Genomic DNA, 24,268 nt, shown 5'->3' on the forward strand with positions numbered 1-24,268 from the left:
ACTCTCCCCCCAGCAATGAAAATGCAGCAGATTGTATGTGAGGCCCAGGGGAGCCCATAGAGTTCAACATCCGAGGTTTTCAGTGGGGGCTGGTCCCATAGGCTCCCTCTGCCCAGCACATACCCACATTCCAGACTCCCAGGAGGGAAGCAGGTGTTCAGCCTAAACCACACAGTTTGCACAAACAGTCGAGGCAGTGAGCCACCCTTATCGGTCAGGGGACAGCGGGAGCACTTGCAGACGCCAGCCGAGGGCCAGCCTGGCAAGCAGGCCTTTCTGAGGGTAGCCAGCTCCGGCCTGCTATCTTTCCCTTGACTGCACCCTATAAATTATTACTTTGTAGCTGTGTTTCCCAACTGTTTTCCACACAGGTGTCCCCGGACCTATCAAAAGATATTTCACTAAAGAAATGTGTCCTGTGCCCAGATAATTTGGGAAATGCAGTGTCTTAAGGAGATGCAAGGTCTTTACTACAAGTCTTCAGGCTGATGTTTCATGGACCTCCAAAAGGAGCCTGGAGAACACAGCTAAATGTACTGCACCACGCAGCCCTTTCTCATGGAACTTGCTTACCCGTTCACGGCACTAGTGTTGTGGAGAAACGCAGTTTGAAAAACGCTGTTTTACTGCGTTAACTAAATAAATTTTACAGGAAGAAGCTAAGGAAGAGTGCTGAGGGTTTTTGTGTTTTTTCTTTTTAGTCTTTCAAGTCACTGCTGACTATATCATTTCATCTGATCACAGTTTAGGTGATAAATTCATTTCATAGATGAAAATTTGACCTCTATATTTAAATTTCTTAGAGAGATACCTTCTTTAACAATATGAATTGACAGATTCATGGCCAGACGTTAGGACTATATTGGATTTATTTGTGTGTTTTCCATGTGCTTTTTTTAGTTCTTGTTGCCTGTATCATAATGCAACATCTTGCTATCATTTTTATAATCATTAAAAATCATAAGAATGTTCAAATAATTCCTGATGATGCTCTAATGATGTCAGAGTTCAAATATGTATCTTTGTAAAATGTTTTTTTGTGGTGTTTAGCCCAGCGATCTGATAATATGTGAAATCTAAGGGTGATTTACAAGGCATTTTCCATGAAATTTTTCAAAGTTCTTCTGACAAATCGAAGCAAGAAGTTAATGGGATATATTCAACCACTGCAAAGTTCTGTAGTATGAAAATTGTATCATTCTATAGAGCTTTAAATTTGATTGAAATAGCAATTTATAAAAGAATAGGGGAAAATGTCTTTCGATTTCCTAAAGCTTGCTTTTATCAATGGTACAAATTATCTCTTTATGGCAATTTGGATTTGAAAGTTTTTATAAAATCTGTTTTTTAACTAGCTGCAGAAAAACCTTTATGTTATATAAATACACTGGTAACTTGAGAGCAAATCACTGAAGAGTCTCCTTTTTTCAATTTCTGGCCACATGATAATGAAAGGTTTCAGTTGCTGTCATTCACAGACTATGGTCCCAATTTTCTGAATCAAGATTCACTGAGATGGTTTCTTTTAATTCCATTACTAAAATACGTTAGTAAGTTTGTGAATAAGGAGAGTTTATTAAGGATAAAGTGTAAATCTGCCATACTAACAGCTGTCTTAGAAAAATCGTTTCCCTTTTTAAGAGATTACGAGGTACCACTTAGGACGTGACAAAGAAACTCAGAACGATTATGTAAAAGTCTCTTCCACTGTCGGGGTCGGGGGTGGTGGTGGTGGGATGAATTGGGAGATCGGGATCGACACATATACACTAATATGTATAAAATGGATAACTAATAAGAACCTCCTGTATACAACAAAAAGTTTCTTCCACTGTCATTTCAATGATATGAGCTTTGGTGTTCATTTCTTACCATGTGAACCGTCTGTTATTTTCCCAGGGCTGCTGAAGATTTATTGTCACAAATTCAGAAAAATTACCAGAAGCCACAGGAAGAGTTGGAGGTATTAAAAGAAGCAGCAAGCAGCCTCCTTTCAAGACACAACAGTAAAGTGCAGGCGGCAGAAGAGCTCCTGAGGGAAGCAGAGAGGAAGACCCAGGAAAGCGGTCGCCTGCTGCTTGTTGTCAGGGCCAACCTGCGAGAGTTCAACGTGAGTCTTACCAGCTCTCTCCCCATTAGAGCTGGTACCAAATTCTCCCATGTAAATGATACCGGTCTTAGCTTCTTGAAAAATGAGCCCCGAAGGCTAACTTCAGCACATAGTGTCAGGCACCGAGGTTCAGAAGCCGACTTGCTTTTATGAAGCATCCTTAGAGGTGATTTTTGCTACAGGATGAAAAGCTGCGTGTTCAAGAAGAACAAAACTTGACGTCAGCGCTCATCGCCGAAGGAAGAGGACTGCTTGATGCTGCCGCTGCGCCTGCAAATGCTTCGGGAAAGGCTCTCTCAGTAAGTCCCAACTCAGCACAGCTGCAATACCCAAAGTTTCCAAAGAATCTTCCCCCCTCTCAGATACATTGTTAAATAGTTGCACATGTAGTCACAATGTTAATTTCTCTATGTAGCAGTTAGAGCATCACCGGGATGAGCTGCTTCTCTGGACTGCCAAAATCAGGCACCACGTAGATGACCTGGTCATGCAGATGTCCAAAAGAAGAGCATTGGACCTTGTCTACAGAGCGGAGGATCATGCCACTGAGCTCCAGACACTGGCAGGTGCTCTGGACAGGTGAGACCACACCTTGCAGGAATTCTCAGGTTGTGATCTGTGGATCAGAGAGAAAAAGCATGGCTCTTTTGATCACAGTGTTGAGTCAAATTCTTCTTCTGTCTAAAAATGAAGACTTCTCTTTTATTTCCATGGCAAGGAGGATTTTCTCCCATGGCTGGTAACGTGGTTGACCATCAGCAGGACTGTATGATGGAAAAATGCAAACCGAACCAGATAGGAATGTAAACAAATATTATGCTCTGATATCAAGCCATCGAGGCCTTAAGTATCTACCTGGTGCTCAGGACTTTATTGTTAGGTTGCATATGGACAGAACCAGATATTGATTTATTTATACATCTTGTCTTCTTGGACCTTGTGATCCGGCGGGCTTTATGCGTGGATGCAGGTTGTGGTTGCCCGTCCTGGACTATTAGAAGTGTTGGGAATCTATTTTCCAACTCCTGAAAGATACCATCTCCATTACTTTCTACTACCTGAAGGTCTACCATTGTACTGTCATAATTTTAACATATATTTTTGGATATTTGTCAAATATATCCTCAGCTTGTTAAAAATACCTTTAAATGAGAAGCACAGTTGTAGGCCAGTGGTTCCCAAATTGTTGCAACAATACCCTGGGGAACTTCAAAATACTGATGCATGTGTCCACTTCCCTCTCTCCCATCCCCTGAAGACTGTGGGGTGTGAGCTGTACTTTTCCTTTTTTTTAAGATACTCAGGTGACCTAATGTGCAGCAAATGAGGGAATCGGGGTTTTAGGCCTTATCAATGATTTACACAATATTGTTAGTTGGTACATTTATTTCTTTAGAATCTGTTATAAATTATGAGTGGAAAAAGTCTGGACACACTGGAATATGTGTGTTTCTGTGTGTTGGGTGTGTTTTGTGGAAGGAGAAAAATATTTTTCCAGTTTGAGGAATGCTGCCATAAAAGATTAGCTCACACAATGAAAGCAATTGAAAACGATGTATTGAATAACATAGACTATTACTTAAATTATGTGCTGCATTGAGCACTACCTCCTATGTCTGCCATCGGAATCAGAAAATGGAATTACATACTCAGTTCTTCTCCTTTCTTCATCTTTCGTCGTTTCCCAAAAGAGAAAAGAATGTTCTGACTACAGGCGTAGCTACAACAAAATCTTTATTACTTAGTATGAGTAGTAAAAGCAATTTGGTGTGATACATAAAGTTAAATAACATTATTATCTTTTATTTATAAGTCACTGAATTTTGCCAGTGAAGTACTAACAAGTAATAACTGCTGGTGTCTGGTTTGGGAATCACCCAACTCAATAACCTCAGGAAGAAAATGAAGTAGGTTACTCAGCAGGCAAAGATGTGTCAATTGTCAGATTTCATTTTGAAGCTAGAGTGAGCTGGATGAAATTGCACCATTACCAGCTGGCAACTTCTTGAGTGATTTGCCCACTTACAAGAGTAAAGTTCAGATGATTGAAATATTATCTGATGCTCCTCCAAAACCCCTAGTGAATTTCCTCAAGTTGGTCTATACTATTTGAGGAATAAGATTCAGCATCCTCATATATGCTTAGGGAAGCTTTTTTTTTTTTTTTTTAATTAACACATGCCGTAGGAGGAGAGATTACAACCAATGCAAACATGCAGCAGCACCCCAGACACACGCAGGGGGTTTGAACAGAGATCAAAGAATGGATGGTTTAAAAGATGGGACACAGCAGTCATCTCTTCTTTGGGTGTTAATTAAACAGCAGTTCTTAGTGTTATCACTTCTTAAGATTACTTTTGGAGTTAGAGGGGAAATCCACATGTTGACATGAAATCCTGTCTTCCTTGTTGATGATAATTCTCTAAGGGGGAAGAAACTGGAAGGCTTTGAAGAATAGTGGGGTAGTTCAATTTAGTTGATCATAACATCTCTAAATACGTTGATTTCACAGTGGCCTTGGAAATGTTAGTCATGTGTCCCTAAATGCGACCAGTGCAACCCATGTCCATTCCAACATCCGGAGCCTGATTGAAGAATCAGAGAAGTTGGTGAAAGATACTCTCAGGACCCAGAGCAAGGCGAGCATGGTACGAAATGCCCTGGGGGCTTCCGTGTGCGCCTTCCTTTTCTGGGCACTGAGGAGCAGCGATCCTGCCATGAGGTGCTTGAGCAGAGATGCAGTGGCTTAAATTTATGCTTGTCAGCATTCTTTTCTGGTGGGATCTGTTTAAGGCTCTGTCATCATGTGATGTAAGTTTTCATTTCCTAAGTCATAAATAATTCTTAGAACAAAAATGATAATGCTACTTAATATCCACTTGAGACAGCTTTTCTTACCCGTGGTGAAGATCTTCATTTAACGGCTGGTTTTTGTGTTTATAGATTTAAAAATGGCTGTGTTCTTTCTCTTCAGCCACAAACTAGAACATATATTAAACATAAGATAGGACCGTTTAAATTGTCCCTGCCTGTTATCTGGCCGACTTCCTTGTTTGGAGCTACACTGGAGGCTATTCTGATAGAATGGAGTTGCTTTCCCCACCTCCGCCCTGCCCTCCAGTTGCTATGTTTAAATTGTTCTGTTTTACAGGCCTCAGAATCTCTTGTTTCTAATGGGAAAGCGGCTCTCCAGCGCAGTGCTGAATTTCTAAAAGAAGGCAATAGCCTGAGCAGAAAGCATGGAGGTCAGTTTCCAGCTTGGACTGTGTTGATATCGGAGTGATTGTGGACACATCTCTGAACATACTTCCAAAACATTCGTCTTTCCTGGAGCAATTTGAAGCTTAACATTTCTTTGTCACAATAATATTCCAGTTTCCTATCACAGACACATCATATAATTTTTATTTTAGTGACATCTCATTTAATGTGCAGCCCCCTCCAATCTTCCGTAGACTCGATAAGCCTTCCGGGAGAACCAGAGCCTCTACTCGCTGCTTCAGTGCCGGAGCCCTGGCTGTTCTTCATAGCGTTTGTCAGGTTCTCTGTGGTTTCATGTGCTTCTCTCTTCATCTCTCAGGGTTTCACAGTTTCTTGAAGAGATGTATTATGTTTGATTCCTCTTGTGTCTTCTTCATAGGGCTAACGTAATGTTAGACTGGTGGTAGGTTCTTATTAAATAATTACTGAATTAAATCATTATTGATTTATCTATTTAAAAAAATACCTATGCAGGGGCTTCCCTGGTGGCGCAGTGGTTGAGAGTCCGCCTGCCGATGCAGGGGACACGGGTTCGTGCCCCGGTCCGGGAGGATCCCACATGCCGCGGGGCGGCTGGGCCCGTGAGCCATGGCTGCTGAGCCTGCGCTCCGCAACGGGAGAGGCCACAGCAGTGAGAGGCCCGCGTACTGCCAAAAAAAAAAAAAAAACCTATGCGGTTTCATTTTTCCCAAGAGTTTCAGTAAGCGGTTTTGGCATATGTAAGAGTTATCCAATAAGCATAACACAAAATGGCAGAGGAATCTGTTGTGTAAGAGAAACATACAAGTTTTATAACGTATAGTGTACCTATCACCTTAATATACTCTAATACAACAAAAATATTGTCTTTTCCTATGGGAGTAAATAGTGGGCCATAAACAAGGCTCATACCCCTTAGACTACTTCCATGTCCAGTCCTGGACCCTTCCACAGCTGTCTGAGCCAAGGGCTTGGATAGGTGCATATTTTTTGTTTCTCTGTGAGTGGCACAGTTTAGAATTTATATTCATCTCACAATATAAAAAGTCCCTGATTCTCGATCATAAAGCTTTAAACACAAACTCTAGCATCACTGTTGATGGGCGGTAGCTTTAGTTTACATAACTAAAGGTATTTTGTAGGCCACAAAATAGTGAACTTTCTGGCAATTAAAATTTTATGCAGAACCATCATGCTCATCATGGATCTTATCAATAATTTATTTTTTAACCAGGTGTTCAGAATCCAAATGTGATTGTGTATTATGAACAGCAATTTTAAAAGTAAAAGCTTTGATCCAACAGCTTTGATCAAACGTGAAGGAGGCCGAGTTGAGTGCCTATTGGGTGGTCAGAAGGGAGCAGGAAAGTAGGGGAGGGACCCTGGCTGAGAAGCAGGTGGGGGACTGAGAAGAAGATTCCAGAGCAGGAGCCCATGTTTGGGGTCTTACAACCTAGGGGACAAAGGTGGCCAAGATTTGGGTGTGGATAGGAAGTTAGTAAGTCTGATTAAGAGTGAGTGACTTAGGGCTTCCCTGGTGGCGCAGTGGTTGAGAGTCCGCCTGACGATGCAGGGGACACGGGTTCGTGCCCCTGTCCAGGAGGATCCCACATGCCGCGGAGCGGCTGGGCCCGTGAGCCATGGCCGCTGAACCTGCACGTCCAGAGCCTGTGCTCCGCAACGGGAGAGGCCACAACAGTGAGAGGCCCTCGTACCGCAAAAAAAAAAAAAAAAAAAAAAAAAGACTGAGTGACTTAAGCGTTTTTTCACCCTAGAGCTCTAATTAAATTGGACATGAATTTAGGAAGAAATATTAGTGAGAAGGGAAACAAAGTAGAAAAAATGATCAAGTAAGCCCCAAAACACACAATTTTTATAATGAGTGGTGCTAAGTCTTGCCGGAAAAACTTTCAATATTTGGGGTCTCTTTAGAAAGCTGCTGATTTTATAGAAGGGTCAGGAATGATAAAGCTCTCATCTAGGCAACTTTTTAGGACTAGCCTAAAAGGGAACACTTTTTTCCCCTTTGAATAGGTATCGCATTGGAACTCAGTGAATTGAAAAATACTGCAAAGAGATTTCAAGAGAATGCTGACAAAATTACTAAGCAGACCAATGAATCACTCTTGATACTTAGAGCAATTCCTGAAGGTAAGTGGAAAGGGAGTTCTTGATTTAATTAATATCTTCTTGTTGCAAAACCCTTACACATGAGCATGAGGAAGACCTGCCTCAAGTCTGATGGAGACCCCTCACCCGAAATGAGGCCAAGATTGGTAGAGGAATATGGTTTGGAAGTGAAGATCATTATGTTTTCTATAACATCAGAACACCTGCATTGAAGTAGTAGAATTATACCTGAAAAACAAAAGCCTTAGATTCTTTATGCTACCCTATTAATTGCTTACTTTTAAAATGGGCCTGAGATGAAAGAAGGGCCATTCAAAGAAGCCAGGAAGTAAAGAAGCTGGAACATTCCTGCTTTAGGGGGAAATGCTAGATTCATTACAAATGTGGGAAATTAGGGAATTCTTGCTTGGAAATTAAATAAATCTTCCTTTGTGAGGTGATAAGCATTCTAAAATAGATCACTTTAATATTGATGGTTTGGAAATGCAGTGTTCATTAAAATTTTTAATAGGGTAACTTTTAAAAAGTATAACAGTTGAGTTGTGCTAAGGTGATTTATTTTACACTTCTTCAACCTTTTCTTTTTTCTTTATAAGATTATTTTAAAAGCCTTATAAGATAGCCAAACATCTCCAAAGTTCTTCTGTCTGCTGGTTCATCTTATAAGCATGAAAGTTACCGTGGGGAGCTGGACTTGCAGCGCTTTGGACTGACTTAAATCAATGGAACATTTTCTGATATGGAAATTTCTTTTTCTCTTGTTTATCTGTTTTTAAGGATGCATGGTGTTTGTTGATCAAGCACTCAAAAATAACTTTTTATTTGGAAGCAATTTCCAACTTGCCAAAGAGTTGCAAGAAGAGTAAAAAGAACACCTGCATACCCTTCATCCAGCTTCTTCTAGTGTTAATCTTTGCTCCGTTTGTGATTAAACACTTTAAAAATGAATACGAGTGCCTTTAAAAAAAAACCCATCAACCAGATTTTCTAGAATAACTGAATTCCACTTTATCTTTAGTGACTGTTGAGTTTTTACTGCACTGTTATTTCCAGCAGCCAGTTGATGTTGTGGGCAGGTACACTTCCTCTAGCCTAGGATACTTCCATGTCACCTACAGATTTAAATTCCCAAACCTTCTTATCTAGACACAGAATGATTTGGAGACAGCGTTAATGACCATGAGAAGGCAGTGATAGGAAAGGGACCAAAGAAAGAAGTTTAGATTATTAACATGTAAGACGCTGAGCACATGGCATCTCGTTGTGTATTGAAATCATATTTCAATACAGAGGGTTGTCATCAAAAATATTTCATTCATCCATAAAAGGAAGCAGTAGAGCGTATGATATGCAGCCTTAATATTGCCATTAAAAACAGAAGCCCCGGGCCTCCCTGGTGGCGCAGTGGTTGGGAGTCCGCCTGCCGATGCAGGGGATATGGGTTCGTGCCCCGGTCTGGGAGGATCCCATATGCCGCGGAGCGGCTGGGCCCGTGAGCCATGGCCGCTGGGCGTGCGCGTCCGGAGCCTGTGCTCCGCAGCGGGAGAGGCCACAACAGTGAGAGGCCCACATACTGCAAAAAGAAAAAAAAAAAAAAAAAAAAAAAAACAGAAGCCCCCTTTTGTGTTCAACAACCAGCAAAAAATTCTGTAACGTGTCTGTGTAAAATTACATTTGTTGTGGTTTTTTGGTTTTCTCTGTGTATAACCACCAGAGTGCATGCTTGCGTATAAATTTATTTCAGGTGTCAGAGACAAAGGCGCCAAAATCAAAGAGCTGGCCACATCTGCAAATCAGAGCGCTATGAGCACTCTAAAGAATGTCATGGGATTGGGCCAGAAGCTGTTGAATACATCCACTGACCTGTCCAGGGTTAATGCCACGTTACAAGAAACAGACCAACTCCTCCGTGACTCCTCAGTGACCAGTAGGTCGTGATCTCCCCTCCCATTAGGAAAGTCTGCGACGAGCCGTTTGAGTTTGCCAAGGGCACAGTGGTGCCTTGTTCACAAACAGCAGTCCTAAAAAATAAAAATGCACCAACATCTGGATTTGCACTTATAAGAAGAGAAGGGCCTTGGGTGATGCCTTGTGCTGGTGCATTTTTCATATATTTACCAAAATGCCAAGGATTTGATTATTAGGATATTCTAGTTTATCCAGTGCATTAGTAATGACCAATTCATTTCTCTTGTTTCCTCCCTCCTGCCAACTTTCTCGCCACCTCATATTTTAGCTTTGTTAGCTGGAAGAAAAGTCAAAGATGTGGAAACACAAGCGAACCTTTTATTCGATCGGCTGAAGCCTTTGAAGATGTTAGAAGAGAACCTGAGCAGAAACCTATCAGAAATCAAACTGCTGATCAGCCAGGCCCGGAAGCAAGCAGCGTCTGTGAGTGCCCAGCACCCCTGCAGCTGAGGCTCCTGGAACTGCAAGTCCCAGAGGCCTCCTGTGCAAAGGGCCTTCAGTCACACTTTCTACTAACCAGCTCTTAGTAACCCCAGATTCCTCACAGCCTTGTCTCCAAGTATATTTAAAGCCTTGTCTTATATATATTTACCTAAGTATATTTAAGTCCATTTAATTAGTCTCATTTTCTTTGAGTCCTGCTTCTTTTGGTGTGTTTCAGGATGTTGTTAGCAAAGAGATCTCTGTGCCCTTATGGACATTTATCATCATGGCCTAGATTTGTAGATCTGCACCAATTAGCTAGATGGCACAGAACACATTAGGTCTGAGTGTCAGCATCCCTGTAAGTCTCATTGGTTGCATATGGTCCTATTTCCATCATTTTACCAACTTTGTGTTCATAATCCAAGTACTCTTCAGAATGTTCATACAGTGTGGGCCTCATCTCTATGATTCTGACAAAACAGCTTGAATTGCATGAATGCTGCACAAATCCAGGTCACTAACTGCATAAAACACACAATTTGAGAGACTGCTTCCTGGCCGTCCTCGGCACATGGCATTGGCCCTGCGCCAAAGGAGAGGCATTTCAGGGAAATAAGACGTGAGAGAATATCATTTGTCTTGCTCCTGGGAACCTATAGACGATAGATGTGACCTCTGGTCTAAAGAGTATCTTCCTGAAGTTTCTAGCCAAGAAAAAGGAGCTCTGGATTCTTTGATGCCTGAGTGACTTCACTTTGGGAAAAGGGCTGTAGGTTTACAAGAGTTCTGGTTTCCATCTGGTTTAGTTCCAGTCACCAAATAAATGTAAACCCGATGGATGGTTCCAAGTGCTCTGGTTAATATAAACTTATAATCTTGAAGGCTAATATAAGGATTATATGCAAGTAATACTTATCAGAGAAATATGTAAGTGAAATAATTGCTCTATAAATATTTGCTGAAGAAGTAGATCAACCCTCCATTTATTCCATAAATGATCATCAAATGTCCTGTGTCAGGGATAAGATTCCAAGGTGATTTGGATAAGCTCCTTGTCTTTAAGGAATTAAGTCTCACATGATAGAGTTCCCAACATAAAATTCCCTTTTAAAACCTGACTGACTTTTCCATATTAAAATATTTTACCAAATAAAATAAGTTTCAGCATCATCTGACTTTCACCTTATGAGACACGAAACATTGTGCATTATCCAGAGAGGAAACCCACTAGCAGTGACGATCTGGAACAGAATAGCACTGTTCAGCTCCAGGCGTGCTGCCACTGTGTGGCCCTAAATGATTTTTAGGCACTTAGGCACACTTCCCTTTTCCTTCTACAGATCAAAGTTGCTGTGTCTGCAGACAGAGACTGTATCCGGGCCTACCAGCCTCAGATTTCTTCTACCAACTATAACAGCTTAACATTAAATGTGAAGACAAGCGAACCTGACAACCTTCTCTTCTACCTGGGGAGCAGCACCAGTGTGAGTATGACCCGCAAAAGCAACGCTGAGTCTCTTAGGGACAGAGTATATTTTCTGAATCGGTTAAAAAAAAATAGGGCCTTTGTGAAATCACTAATTCTTCTACGAGAACTAATCTTTTGCTAAACTGGTAACATTAGATTAAAAATAATCAAACTACAGAACTGAATGCCCGTGAGGAGAAGAGTGGCATTTATGAAAAGTACCTCCCTCTGCCATCGTAACTGTGAGCTGTGGGACAGAGCTTTTCTTAATGTCTCCTGTGACCTCCGAAGCCAGGATGTGCTTTGGGTCTGTCGACCTTGGCGGCCGTTACCAGGAGTGGAGGCGTGCACCACAAGGGGCATATCAGAATCGTCAAGCTTCCCCCCAGGCTCTTCCACCCAGCGAGATTCCCAGGGTTCCCAGAGGGCACGTCCCCTAGGGAAGACTATTGATTCATTTGACTGTGTCATTGGGAACAGGTCAGAGCCCTTGGGTATGTTAGGGCAGAAAATATTAGCAGGCACAAATGCCATCTGAAATGTCTTCTTAAGGTACAAGGTTCAAAGCACAGGTCAGTCCGTGATGTATGATTTCATGGCTCTTGTCTCGCTGTACATCTCACATTCATGCATTGCCTTCTCAGGCTGGGCAAACAAACAAGTGCAATGCCTCCCCTCATGACCCCGATAGAGGCTGGTAACCCCCAGCAAGTTTTCTTGGAGAACTTCATGGGAGGCTTCATGGAGGGCTACACTGGGCAAGGGTGGTGGGCACTGATGGCCAACGGTGGCCACCATCTCCAGTACCAATACTCCAGGTCATGCTCCAGCTCAGCTATTTTTTTTAAATAGAGAAAATGCTGTAAGAACCCATCTTTTAAAGTGTTTTGGTGGTCATGCACACAGTCTGGCATGTGAACTCATCCCAACTCATGCCCTGCACCCCAGGCTGATTTCCTGGCAGTGGAGATGCGGCGAGGGAAAGTGGCCTTCCTCTGGGATTTGGGCTCCGGGTCCACACGTTTGGAATTTCCAGACTTCCCGATTGATGACAGCAAATGGCACAGTATCTATGTAACCAGGTAGCAGAGAAAGTTCTCTCTGAGCATCTCGCTTTTTTTAACTGCATCTTATAAGTAATTACACGTTTGTAACATCATATAACAGTCTTCGAAATTTCTGGGAAGTCAGATTATAGTGAAAGAATACTTGGTTTAGGGCTTCCCTGGTGGCGCAGTGGTTGAGAGTCCGCCTGCGGATGCAGGGGACACGGGTTCGTGCCCCAGTCTGGGAAGATCCCACATGCCGCGGAGCGGCTGGGCCCGTGAGCCATGGCCGCTGAGCCTGCGCGTCCGGAGCCTGTGCTCCGCAACAGGAGAGGCCACAACAGCGAGAGGCCTGCATACCGCAAGAAAAAAAAAATACTTGGTTTAGATTAACTATAGAAATAATTTTTTTTCATTATTACAGAAGAAATAAAGTTTGTTAGCAAAACCAACAATCAAAAGAAGAAAAAAGTTAAAAGTTTATGTTGCCTTTAGAATGTTAGGTCCAAGTCTGAGGCAGCCAACCCAGTAAAATGTTTACATCCCAGCAGAGGGGAGTAAAGTGCAGCGTGGTGGAGATGCCACGTGGCTGGCAGTGGTACAAGTAGGACAGAAGATGAGGTTATAATTGGAGGATGTGTTTTCTCAAAATTCAGGCACGAAGCAAAATTCTTCCTTTTAAAGCCCCTCCCCAGAAGCAACTGCTGTTAAGCGGCTATAGGTATAGCTTTCTTTTCACTTTTCTGTAATATCACAGTTGGTTGGTGATGGTGTGTTATTGGAAATTTTTGATTTTTACTTTGTTATTTGAAAAAATGGGGTAATAATAAAGGCAGTAGACCGCTCCAAATATATTTAGTTCATTATCTGAAACTATTTTAAGCAAGGAGGTAACGTGATGGAATTTATGTTTTAAGAAGAAATACTCCACAAGATTTTGGAGTGCAAACCAGGGGCGGGATGGGCAAGACTGGAAGCAGGGAGACCAGTTGGAGACGTGGGCAGAAGCAGATGGAGGCTGTGTGTGAAACAGACGTGTGTGTATGTGGACCAACTTGCAATTCTGTAGGTGCTCTTTTTGCAACTCTGTGACCCTTAGGTTTGGAAACATTGGTTCGTTGAGTGTAAAGGAAATGAGCGCATCTCAAAAGCCACCACCAAAAACAAGTAAATCCCCTGGAAGAGCTAATGTTCTGGATGTAAACAATTCAACACTAATGTTTGTTGGAGGGCTTGGAGGACAGATCAAGGTAATCTTCTGAACGTTCACCTGAACAGTGCTGATGGGCTGATTTTACCAATGTATAAAATGAATATGTTTAAAGTTTTGAAAATATTCTAGGCAGATGAAGCTTTTCCTGCTTCTATTATTTTGTTTAAGGACAGTTCAGCTGCAGAGTTGGGTTGGTTTTGTAAAGCATCATGCTTAATAGATAGCATCATGGAAAAGAAGCCAATGGTTCATTTTATTATTTGGATTTTCCCCCCAATAATAGAAGAGGAAACTCAAATATTCCACATGAATTTCTGTAAACTCCCTTTATCTCTATTCTGACTCTAGTGGTAGACTCATACTAATTAGCAGTTAGCAAAAGAGCCCATCGTATATTTTATTACATCAGTTACCCTCTCACCCAATGAAGTTCAGTCACCTGGGCTTGGTTCAGTGCTCTGAAATGACAGTAAGCGTCCCAGTTCCCAGCAGGCCCTCACCACTGACCACATCCTCTGGGTCTCTTTCCTCTTTAGTTAAAGGGCCTTCTCTCCAGTGACCCTAGTAACTGACATGACCTTTGAGATCTTGTCCCGCTGTCATTCATTCTAGGATTCCAATTCATAATTGGAAGGAAGCTCAGTGATTACAAACTGGTCGCTTTCCTGGGTGTTGTTTTCTCAAAATGTGGATCTGTCAGATCTGAGCTCCCAAGGGGGAGTTTTGTGCACTTAGAGAATGTATTTCTTTTCACCAAATATACTTGGATTATGTTTGTTTTTGTTTGTTTACATTAGAAGTCTCCTGCTGTGAAGGTTACTCATTTTAAAGGCTGCATGGGAGAGGCCTTCTTGAATGGACAGTCGCTTGGCCTATGGAACTATATTGAAAGGGAGGGGAAGTGCCGTGGCTGCTTTGGAAGGTAACGTGCCCCATGGGTGACACATAAGATGCTAATGTGCACGGTAACACTGGCCCGGGAGAAGGTTAGAGTTGCAGCATTTCCCAAACTCATTTGACCCTGAACTCTTTTTAAAAAGGAGCATTCCAGAGCTGCTTATGTTCCATAGAACATACTTTGCAAGTGCTGAAGTAGACACAAACACGTGCTTTATGTCTACATTTGTAAATGGATTAAATTGTCTTCGTTTTAGATAAGTGCCCCTACCTACTAGCCAAAAACTTTAGCTCAGTGAGTTAATAAACTACTTCTAGCAACGGAATCCATCTGAGCGGGCCAGTAATTAGAATTCATTGCGCTTTTTACCTTTGTGTGTAATTTTTCATTATTAAATCATTAGCACGGTCCATTGACGTCCTTTAGATTTAAAAACGTTTTTCTTAATATAATCATTTACCTTTAACTTTGATTTATATTACCAAGTAAGCTGATTTTTTTTTATTCCTCTTTGAATATACTTACACTTCTCTAACATGGTGTCAGCATATGTTTATAATTATGAACAATCTCTCAGATCCTTCAAGGATAGTATAAAATAAACCATTGATTCTAACAGTTCACATCTAAATATGGGAAAAAACTTTCACTTAGTCAACAGGCCTTTATTCTTGTGTTAGTTTTGAGAGACTGTTGCAATAGAGCATTGGCTGCACGGTTGACCTTGACCAGACAGTCATCTGTTTCCGGGCCCTCCGCTCGGTACTGGTGATGGCAACATCAGTCACCCAAGCTTATCTCCTCCAATGTCTCACAGTCTACGGAAAATTACCTAAAATACTTTTTTGTGGTAACATATAAAAGAGCTCCGCGCTGTGGGGGCGATGGTAGGTAGAGCATCCTGGGCGTGGGGCCCAAGTGATGCCTCCTCAGTCACGGGACAGCTGCACGGAGTCTGACGGGTCCCCATCTCCTGGGTGACAACTTGGATCAGAGCAGTCTAGTCATTCTTCCAGGAACTATTTATAGCAGTAATCCATCCTTTGAGGGAATTTCTTTTTACTACAGTGAACACTGCCCACGTTAACTTTCGTTCCCTTACAAGGCAACTGGGTGCTTGTCTCGCATAATCTCATGGGGAGCATATTTTAAGATATTATGACTTACACTTGTTATCAAATTATGGAAATAAATGCTCTATCACAACTTTTGTGAGGAAGAACTCAGTAAAAGTATCATGTGTTCTCTTTAACTACCTTCCTAAGAATAGATTGTATTTCACCTTCTCTCCTTGCAGCCCCCAAAATGAAGATGCTTCCTTCCATTTTGATGGGAGTGGGTATTCTGTCGTGGAGAAGATGCTCCGGACTACTGTAACGCAGATAATTATGCTTTTTAGTACCTTTTCACCTAACGGGCTGCTTCTCTACCTGGCTTCAAATGGCACCGTAAGAGTCTGTGGGGCCCTGCACCCTACTGTGTATATACAGTTGGATTGCTACGAGGATATTTATGTTTAATGATTGCTTTATGAGCACATGCTGGTATAATATGTATGTATGTATGCCATACTAGTCCCCCATTTTAAATGATTTATCAGTACAAAATCATTGAAGAATGTTTGCAAAATATAGAAGCATATCAAGTAGAAATAGCTTCCTATCATTATAAATATCAGTTAAACATTTATTATTAAATTTTGAGCTTGAATAAGACGTCTTGTTTTACTCACTCTGACCACCTTATTTGAATTCCATCGCAGGAAGTTCATGTTCTTATTTTTATCTTATGTGCTGCTGACTTTTCTCAATCTTCTAGTTTTATTTTTAGGATTGGCCCAGTTGTCAATCTAAATGAAAAAAACAGAGATTCCACTTCTCTTCCTGCATTGTAGATTTTGATGACCATGAGTTTATCTGACATATGTCTGTATATTATTCTAGAAAGCCTTTGTGGACACTTTTAATTTTGGACTGTTGGGCCAGATCCTGTTTTCTTAGTTTGACTGTAGGAGGTTTCCGCCATCCCTGACTTGGAGAGGAAGGAAATCTTGTGATAATGATGTAGCCTTGTGTAACTCTTCTCTTTTTTACAGAAAGACTTTTTATCCATCGACCTGGTCGACGGCAGAGTTAGAGTTACAGTGGACCTGGGTTCTGGGCCTCTTGCACTTATTACCGACAGACGCTATAATAATGGAACCTGGTACAAAATTGCCTTCCAGCGAAACAGAAAGCAAGGTAAATGCACAGGTAGACGGACGGAATGTCGGTCGCCCTCATAGGAATAGAAATCTTTCCAAAGTCAGCAGTCTTTTTTTACTTTAGCTTTCTAGGTATTCTTAAATGATATTCTAATCAAAAGCCATTGTTTTCTTTGGAATACTAAGCACCAGGATTCACACTTTGCTGGAGGAATATTCTAATTCTCTTTGTCTGTGGTTTCCAAATGCATTATTTAACGTTAAATGCTGAATTGGAATCAAGGATCAAATTGATTCTATTTTCTTTGACACACATACTGCTACCATTTAGCATGTATATTCTGGATTTATTGACTTTTGTAAAGAGGGTTTTCATTTGTCTTTTCACAGTCAAGAACATCCTCTGGTCAAATTTGCAGAATGTAAAAGAAGGTGTCTTTGTAAATGAACTTTGTTAGATGTCTGTGTTTACTTCATTGTAGAAAATGACTCATTTTCTTGTCTATTCCTCTTGATCTTCTCTAGGACTCCTAGCAGTTATTGATGCATATAACACCAGCTACAAAGAAACCAAGCAAGGGGAAGCTCCAGGAGCATCTTCTGACCTCAATCGTCTAGATAAGGATCCAATTTATGTGGGTGGATTACCTAGGTCAAGAGTTGTAAGGTATGATACCACATTGCAGAATTTTCAAGTCCCTAATTACCAACTGCCTTAGTTTCCGTAACAAAGTTCCACAGACTGGGCAGCTTAAACAACAGAAATGTGTTCTCTCACAGTTCTGGAGGCTACAGTTCCAAAATCAGGTGTCAGCAGGGCTGCTTCCTTCTGAGGACTGTGAGAAAGAATCTGTTCCATGCTTCTCTCTGAGCTTCTGGTAGCTTCAGGCATTGCTCAGCTTGTAGGTGGCATTCTTTATCTGTGTGGACATGCTGTCTTCCCTCTGTGTGTGTCTCTCAGCGTCCAAATTTCCCCTTTTTATAAAGATACCAGTCATACTGGATTAGGACCTACCCTACTGACCTCACCTTAACTTGATTACAACTGTAAAGACCCTATTTTCAAATAAGGTCACATTCACAGGTACTGGGGGTTAGGATTTCAAAATCTTTTGGTCGGGGTGAGGAAACACAATTTAACCGATAATGTTCTGTTTTGATTAGTATGCCATATAATTGGGAAGTAAAGAAAGCCTTCTGCAATAGAATTTATGATTTTCTATTTAGTGCCTATAAAACATATAAAAATTGTCACTGTGCAATATTTGGAGACCCACTTACCATCACGCGTCACTCTCCTGTCCAGACATTCTAGAATGGTAGAATCTTTTTGGTGACAAAAAAAAAAAGAATCATGATTTCTGCAGACTTATCTGGATTCCCCTTTTGGTGATTAGAATGAATAATGTATGTGAAAGACCAGCATCAGCAAGTTGGATTAAAGATAGCAGAGGAGAGATGCACTGATTTTTGTTCTTGTTTAGCTTTGTGACTTTAATAATTTCATAAACTTTCTGTAGTTCACTGTCCTCAACTTTGTAATTTTGGACTGGGGACAAAGTAAGCTCTAAGTTTCTTTCACCCCATTATAAAAAAAGGCATATACGGCCAGCAACCAAGGCAGCCTAGCTTCCAGGGAGTGGAATCACCAAATGTCCAAACCGAGTCACTCAGCCCAGTGGTTTTCAGATGTATATTCGTAGCAGTACCTCATCTTGAAGCCGGGTTCTTATACAGAAGTGCAGCCACTCCAGTCGCTATGGGTTGAGCAGCCCAGAATCCACTTCCTGACGCACCCCCTTCTCTGCCAGAAATGTGTGAAAGTTCCAAGGAACATAGTTTACAGCCACAGTCACCCGCCTTCAGGGTCTTGGAAATAAATGTCCCTAAACTTCAGGGGAGTTGGTTGCTTGTCCCAGGTCTTACCCCTCTGCCAAGGCAGAGCCAGGACAGGAAGCCTCTCCCCTAATCCCTGATTACAGATGTCATTCCTAACATAGTGGCATTGGGGATGTTTCTGAGGTTACAAGCTGTGTTGTAATTCATTTGTTCTTTACCTAAATGGTACACAGCGTAGACCCTGGAGAAAAGGACAGAGTCCCTCTTCTAGGAAGACATCTCAAATCACAGACTTTCATGATAGAAGGGTCTTGGGTATCATCGGGGCCAGTCTCCTCATTTACAGTGGAAGAAACTGAGATTCGGAAAGGTTGAAATTTGCCCTAAATCATGTGGTTTCTTAATGGCCGACAGCTCATTGCACAGCACAGAGAAAAAGTGAGATATGACACGTAGCAAGAAGCCATGTCCCTGCACAGTTCTCCTGTCACTAGCTGATGCTTCAGGGTGTAACTGGGAGATGTTCAGTAGTCTCCACCATTTGGAAATGTTAGCCTGAGTACATTAAGGCTCACCCCACCCAGCAGAGTGGCAATTTCTGTTAATAAAAATATGGAATTGGCTTAGTATCAAAGAAATAAGGGTTTTGGATAATCCCAGACTTCACCAAATGGAGTTATTTCCTCCAGGAGGAAGTTCGTGAATATGTGGTATGGGCAAGAGCCAATGCTATCTCTAACCAAGAGATTCTGGGAAATCACATTGCCCACACTGGCCCCCGTGGGAGGTGGGTGTTTGCTCTGCACGGAGACTGGATTGAAATCTAAGTGCTGTAATTTCCTTATGGCAGTGCACTGTCTCTCTTATAATTACCCTCTGTTTTAGTGAGTACATCTAAATGGTAATGACTATAATAGTTTCCCTTAAAATATTAAGCATGCTTTTATCTAGGTAGCCATCTAGGTAATCAGCCTCACTAAATTCAATCCCTTTCTTTAGTCCTCAGGAGAGTACATGTTTGACCTGAATTCTCACCATCGATAGTCTTGTTAGAGGGAGACCTAGACATTTATGAGAATGACACATGGAAAGAGATCTTTCTTATTTGTAGGTCCATTTTTATTTCTTCTTTCAGAACTGGAGTTATAGAATCCAATTTTGTTGCTGTTGTTCTCTTGCCCTTCCCTACAGGAAAGGTGTCACCAGCAAAAGCTACGTGGGCTGTATCAAAAACCTGGAAATATCTAGATCGACCTTTGATTTACTCAGAAATTCCTACGGAGTGACAAAAGGCTGTATACTGGAGGTGGGAAGCGTTTTATTAATATTGGGATGAGTTTCTATAAATGCCCACTGATTTACTAACATAATAAGGCAACAGGATCTAAACCAGGGGTGTGAACAGAAAAGACGTGGTGGGGAAAACGGCAGCAGCCTCCAGGGTGGGAGGTTCAGCATGCGGGCGGGCCTCACGGTGCTTTCTCCTCTCCTTTGTGACCAGCCTGTCCGAAGCGTTAGCTTCTTGAGAGGCGGCTACGTTGAATTGCCACCCAAGTCCTTGTCACCAGATTCGGGATTGTTGGCAACATTTGCCACCAGGAACAGCAGCGGCATCATCCTGGCTGCCCTGGGCCAGCATGGGGAGAAGCAAGGTCACCGGCAGGCCCACAGGGTGAGTGGCTCAAAGGCTCTCAAGCCAGAAGCTCAGGAAGGAAATGACTTCAGGAAGCACTGGATGGAAGATGACTTAGTCATAACATGTATTCTACAACATGTGCACCTGGTTGTTAATGGGTGTGCGTTTTTAATAAGTAAACGTGATTATTGCTGAATGTCTTTCCCTTACGAATCAGTGGTCTCTTTGTGTTGCATAATCCATCTTCCTCGTCTAGCCGTTGAGAAGAAAGATCCTTGCTGTCTACCTAGGATTCGTGATATTTACCTTTCCCCTGCTCAAACTTTATATATTATGTAATTTGAAGAGATTCACAGAATGCTAATGTATTGTATTAATGAAGTAGAAGCCATGCAGCTACAATTTAGAGTACTGTTGTCTACTGTGCAAGGTATTTGAAAGACATTGTTGTATAATTATTACAGCCACACTTCAGGGTGAATGCTGCTTCCTATATTTTGCTGAGGGAGAAATGGATTCAGAGAGCCTGGCTAACCTGCACAAGATCACACAGCCGTTATTTCAGAGCCTGACCTGGAACACCAGTCTGTAGACCCCAGATCCCTCACAAGATACTGAGCGAAGGTCTGACAGGGACAGATTGGTTTATGGGCTCCACCAATCTTTTCTCCTTTTTTTAAGTTGAGATGAAATTTACATAAAATAAAAGTAACCATTTTTAGGTGAAACAGTCAGTGGCACTTAGTGCTTTCATACTGTTGTGAGGCCACTTTCTCTATCTAGTTCCAAAACATCTTCATCACCCAAAAGAGAAGCCTATGCCTGTTAAGCAGTCACTCCCCATTCCCCCCCTCCCCCAACCCTGGCAACCACCAATCTTCTTTCTGCATCTATGAATGAATTTACCTGTTCTGTATATTTCATATAAGTGGACTCATATGAGTGGTATTTTGTCTTTCACTTAGCATGCTTTCGAGGTCCATCCACATTGTAGCATGTATCAGCACGTCCTTCTTTTTCATGGCTGAATATTATCCCACTGTATACATAGCATAATTTATTAGTTCATTGATGGACGTTTGGGGTTGTTTCTACCTTTTGACTATTGTGAATAATGCTGCTATGAACATCTGCATACAAGTATTTGTTAGAGTACCTGTTTTCAATTCTTTTGGGTATATACCTATGGGTGGAATTGCTGGGTCATATGGGAATTCTATGTTTAACTTCTTGAGGAACTATCAAACTGTTTTTCTCCACCAATCGTAATAGGACCTCTTGTAAATCAAAATTTGCTACTAAGTCAGGAAAAAGGAACAGTGTCATCCAGTGCTGGCAAGACCTTATGAAACACTCCCATTCCAGTTCTGCTGGTGGACCTCTCTCAATGTGGCAAGAGTGTTAAGAGCTTTAAACATTTTCAAACCTTCAACTCTTTAATCCCACCTTTAGAAATCTTAGAAAAATTTCACAGGCAAAAGAAAAAAAAACCAGTTAAATGTTCATTACGTATGGTAATAAAAAGTTAGAAACTACCTACATTTTTAAAAAAGGAATAGATCCCACAGTGAGATTTCACCTCACACCTCTGAGAATGGCAACCATCAAAAAAGATAAGAGATAACAAGTGCTGGTGAGGATGTGGAAAAAAGGGAACCCTTGTGCACTGCTAGTGGGAATGTATAATATATTGGTACAGCCACTATGGAAAACAGTATGGGGCTTTCTCAAAAAACTAAAAATCGAACTCCCATATGATCCAGCAATTCCACTTCTGGGTATATATTTGAAGGAAATGAAATCACTACCTTGAAGAGATATCTATACCCTCTTGTTCATTGCAACATTATTTACTGTAGTCAAGACATGGAAACAAACTGAGTGTCTATCAGTAAACAAATGGATAAAGATGTGATGTGTGTATATGTATACATATATATCAATATCTGTCTATTTATTTATTTATTTATACAGTGGAATATTATTCAGCCATAAAATAGGAGGAAGTCCTACCATTGAAAACAACATGCATGAACCTTGAGGGCATTAGGTTAAATGAAATAGGTCAAACAGAGAAAGACAAATACTGTATGATCTCATTTATATGTGGAATCTTAAAAAACCAAACTCATAGAGACAGAACAGATTGGTGGTTACCAGAGGTAGGGGAAGGAGAGAAGTGGATGAAGGGGGTCAAAGGTATGAACTTCCAGTTGTAAGGTAAGTTCTGGGGATGTGATGTACAGCATGGTGACTATAGTCACAATATCATATTGCATATTTGAAAGTTGCTAAGAGAGTAGATCTTAAAAGTTCTCACTACAAGAACAAATTTTGTAACTATATGAGGTGATCATTTTACAGTATATTCAAATATCCAATGGTTGTGTTGTATACCTAGGAGTAACACAATGGTATATGTCAATTATATCTCAGTAAAATGGGAAAGGGAGAAACAGATCAATGACTTACAATGTAACTGTTTGTTAGTACATAATGTAGCAATAAATGATAAGTATGAAGACTGTAGAAATGGAAATCTTTGATATGGTTAGTGATAATAGCATAATGCAGAATGTAAATTATGTCAGCAGAGGTTAGAAAGCAATATACAAAGTATAAAATTATTGTGTTAGATGGTGATATTCTTAAGGAACTGCTTCCTTGGTGCCAATACTCCCACATTACCTTCATAAGATGATAATTCTTTAAATCCTATAGTAATGTCTTTTCTCTGGGAATTCTCTGTGTGACCTTCCCAGCCCTTCTTTTCCATCATGCTAATTGAAGGCCATATTGAAGTGCATGTTAATCCTGGGGATGGAATCAGCCTGAGAAGAGCTCTCCTGCATGCTCCCACGGGCACATATGGCGACGGTCAACAGCATTCCATCTCCTTGATAAGGACCGGGAGGTATTTGCGTCACCTTATGAAGGTTCCCCAGTAGGAAGCCTGTATGCAGTGAAATGATTGGGATAATTAGTATGATGTCATTCAGAGTCTTTATAATTCCAAAATAATTCTAGAAGCTTGATAGAATACCTCTTTGGAAAACAATTTCATCTGCTTTGTAATAAGATATTTGCAGAATTTTCATAATTGAACAACCTTAAACCTGCTCTTTTCTGGGGCCCGGCATAAATTGTCTTTACACTGGAATAATTCTGTGTCAAATAGTGTTACAGTATTAGTAAATTCTAATAGTGAATGGTAAAATAGCAAATAGTGACATAGTAAATAGTAAAATGTAAACAGTGAAATAGTAAACGGTGTCACATCTACATTTCTATATAATTTCTCTCCAAAACTGTAGACCAAAAGTTTTTAAAAAACACTGCACATTTTGTCACAGGTAAAGAAGTAAAAGATACTCTCCAAAAAGCAATTGAACTGAATAATATTTAATCACATTCCATTCATTTTTGGAGAACGTTTAGCTGTAAGTTTTAATATTCAAGATTCACTTTTTTATTCACACACATGTTAAATGTCATGTTAAAATGTATCTTCAAGGAACTTTTATAATTCAGTAAGAACTTGCTGGAATTATATATTAAAATGGACAGTTATGTTTCATTATATTTTAAAACCTTTATTTTCTCCTTTAACCTTTTAGAATGATCACTGTCCAACTGGATGAGACAGCTCCTGTGGAAATGAAACTGGGCCCATCAGCAGAAAGCAGGACAATAAGTGTGTCCAACCTGTACATAGGTGGTGTTCCAGAGGGCGAGGGGACACCCATGCTCAAGATGAGAAGCTCATTCCATGGCTGTATCCAAAACCTGATCTTTAACATGGAGTAAGTGTGACTGTGCTCTCAGCATGATTTTGCACTTCCTGATCTTTTAATGCCCAGTACTGACACTAATCTACAACCTAATTTTGCTGTTTGAGATGGCCCCAAATTCTACAGGTTCCCGAATAACAAGTGAATCCCGTGTTCTATAAAGTCCCCCAAATGGATTTATTAGACTAGAATGATGGAAAAATCTGGTCATCATGCATGAGAAAAAAAGAACCACTAAACATTAGTTCCATAGTACTGTCAACACACAGCAGAGGTCAAATACATTTTGGCATGCTTTTT

At 41.0% G+C, this 24,268-nt stretch overlaps 1 protein-coding gene across 1 annotated transcript in view; it reads left to right on the plus strand.

Moving 5' to 3' along the window:
• The window catches only part of LAMA1 (laminin subunit alpha 1), a 132,193-nt gene that overhangs the window by 86,216 nt on the left and 21,709 nt on the right, over window positions 1-24,268 (plus strand). The window contains exons 39-57 of the mRNA XM_060118355.1: window positions 1,900-2,110; window positions 2,293-2,409; window positions 2,526-2,689; window positions 4,623-4,758; window positions 5,262-5,355; window positions 7,385-7,501; window positions 9,225-9,407; window positions 9,717-9,871; window positions 11,215-11,358; window positions 12,291-12,424; window positions 13,488-13,638; window positions 14,399-14,523; window positions 15,797-15,947; window positions 16,595-16,739; window positions 17,228-17,369; window positions 19,733-19,847; window positions 20,043-20,213; window positions 22,940-23,091; window positions 23,795-23,980. Coding sequence (XP_059974338.1) covers window positions 1,900-2,110; window positions 2,293-2,409; window positions 2,526-2,689; window positions 4,623-4,758; window positions 5,262-5,355; window positions 7,385-7,501; window positions 9,225-9,407; window positions 9,717-9,871; window positions 11,215-11,358; window positions 12,291-12,424; window positions 13,488-13,638; window positions 14,399-14,523; window positions 15,797-15,947; window positions 16,595-16,739; window positions 17,228-17,369; window positions 19,733-19,847; window positions 20,043-20,213; window positions 22,940-23,091; window positions 23,795-23,980 — 2,793 coding nt within the window. The remainder of the gene's footprint in view (window positions 1-1,899; window positions 2,111-2,292; window positions 2,410-2,525; window positions 2,690-4,622; window positions 4,759-5,261; window positions 5,356-7,384; window positions 7,502-9,224; window positions 9,408-9,716; window positions 9,872-11,214; window positions 11,359-12,290; window positions 12,425-13,487; window positions 13,639-14,398; window positions 14,524-15,796; window positions 15,948-16,594; window positions 16,740-17,227; window positions 17,370-19,732; window positions 19,848-20,042; window positions 20,214-22,939; window positions 23,092-23,794; window positions 23,981-24,268) is intronic.

This window comes from Mesoplodon densirostris, chromosome 15, assembly GCF_025265405.1.
Source record: "Mesoplodon densirostris isolate mMesDen1 chromosome 15, mMesDen1 primary haplotype, whole genome shotgun sequence".
Lineage (NCBI taxonomy): Eukaryota > Metazoa > Chordata > Mammalia > Artiodactyla > Ziphiidae > Mesoplodon > Mesoplodon densirostris.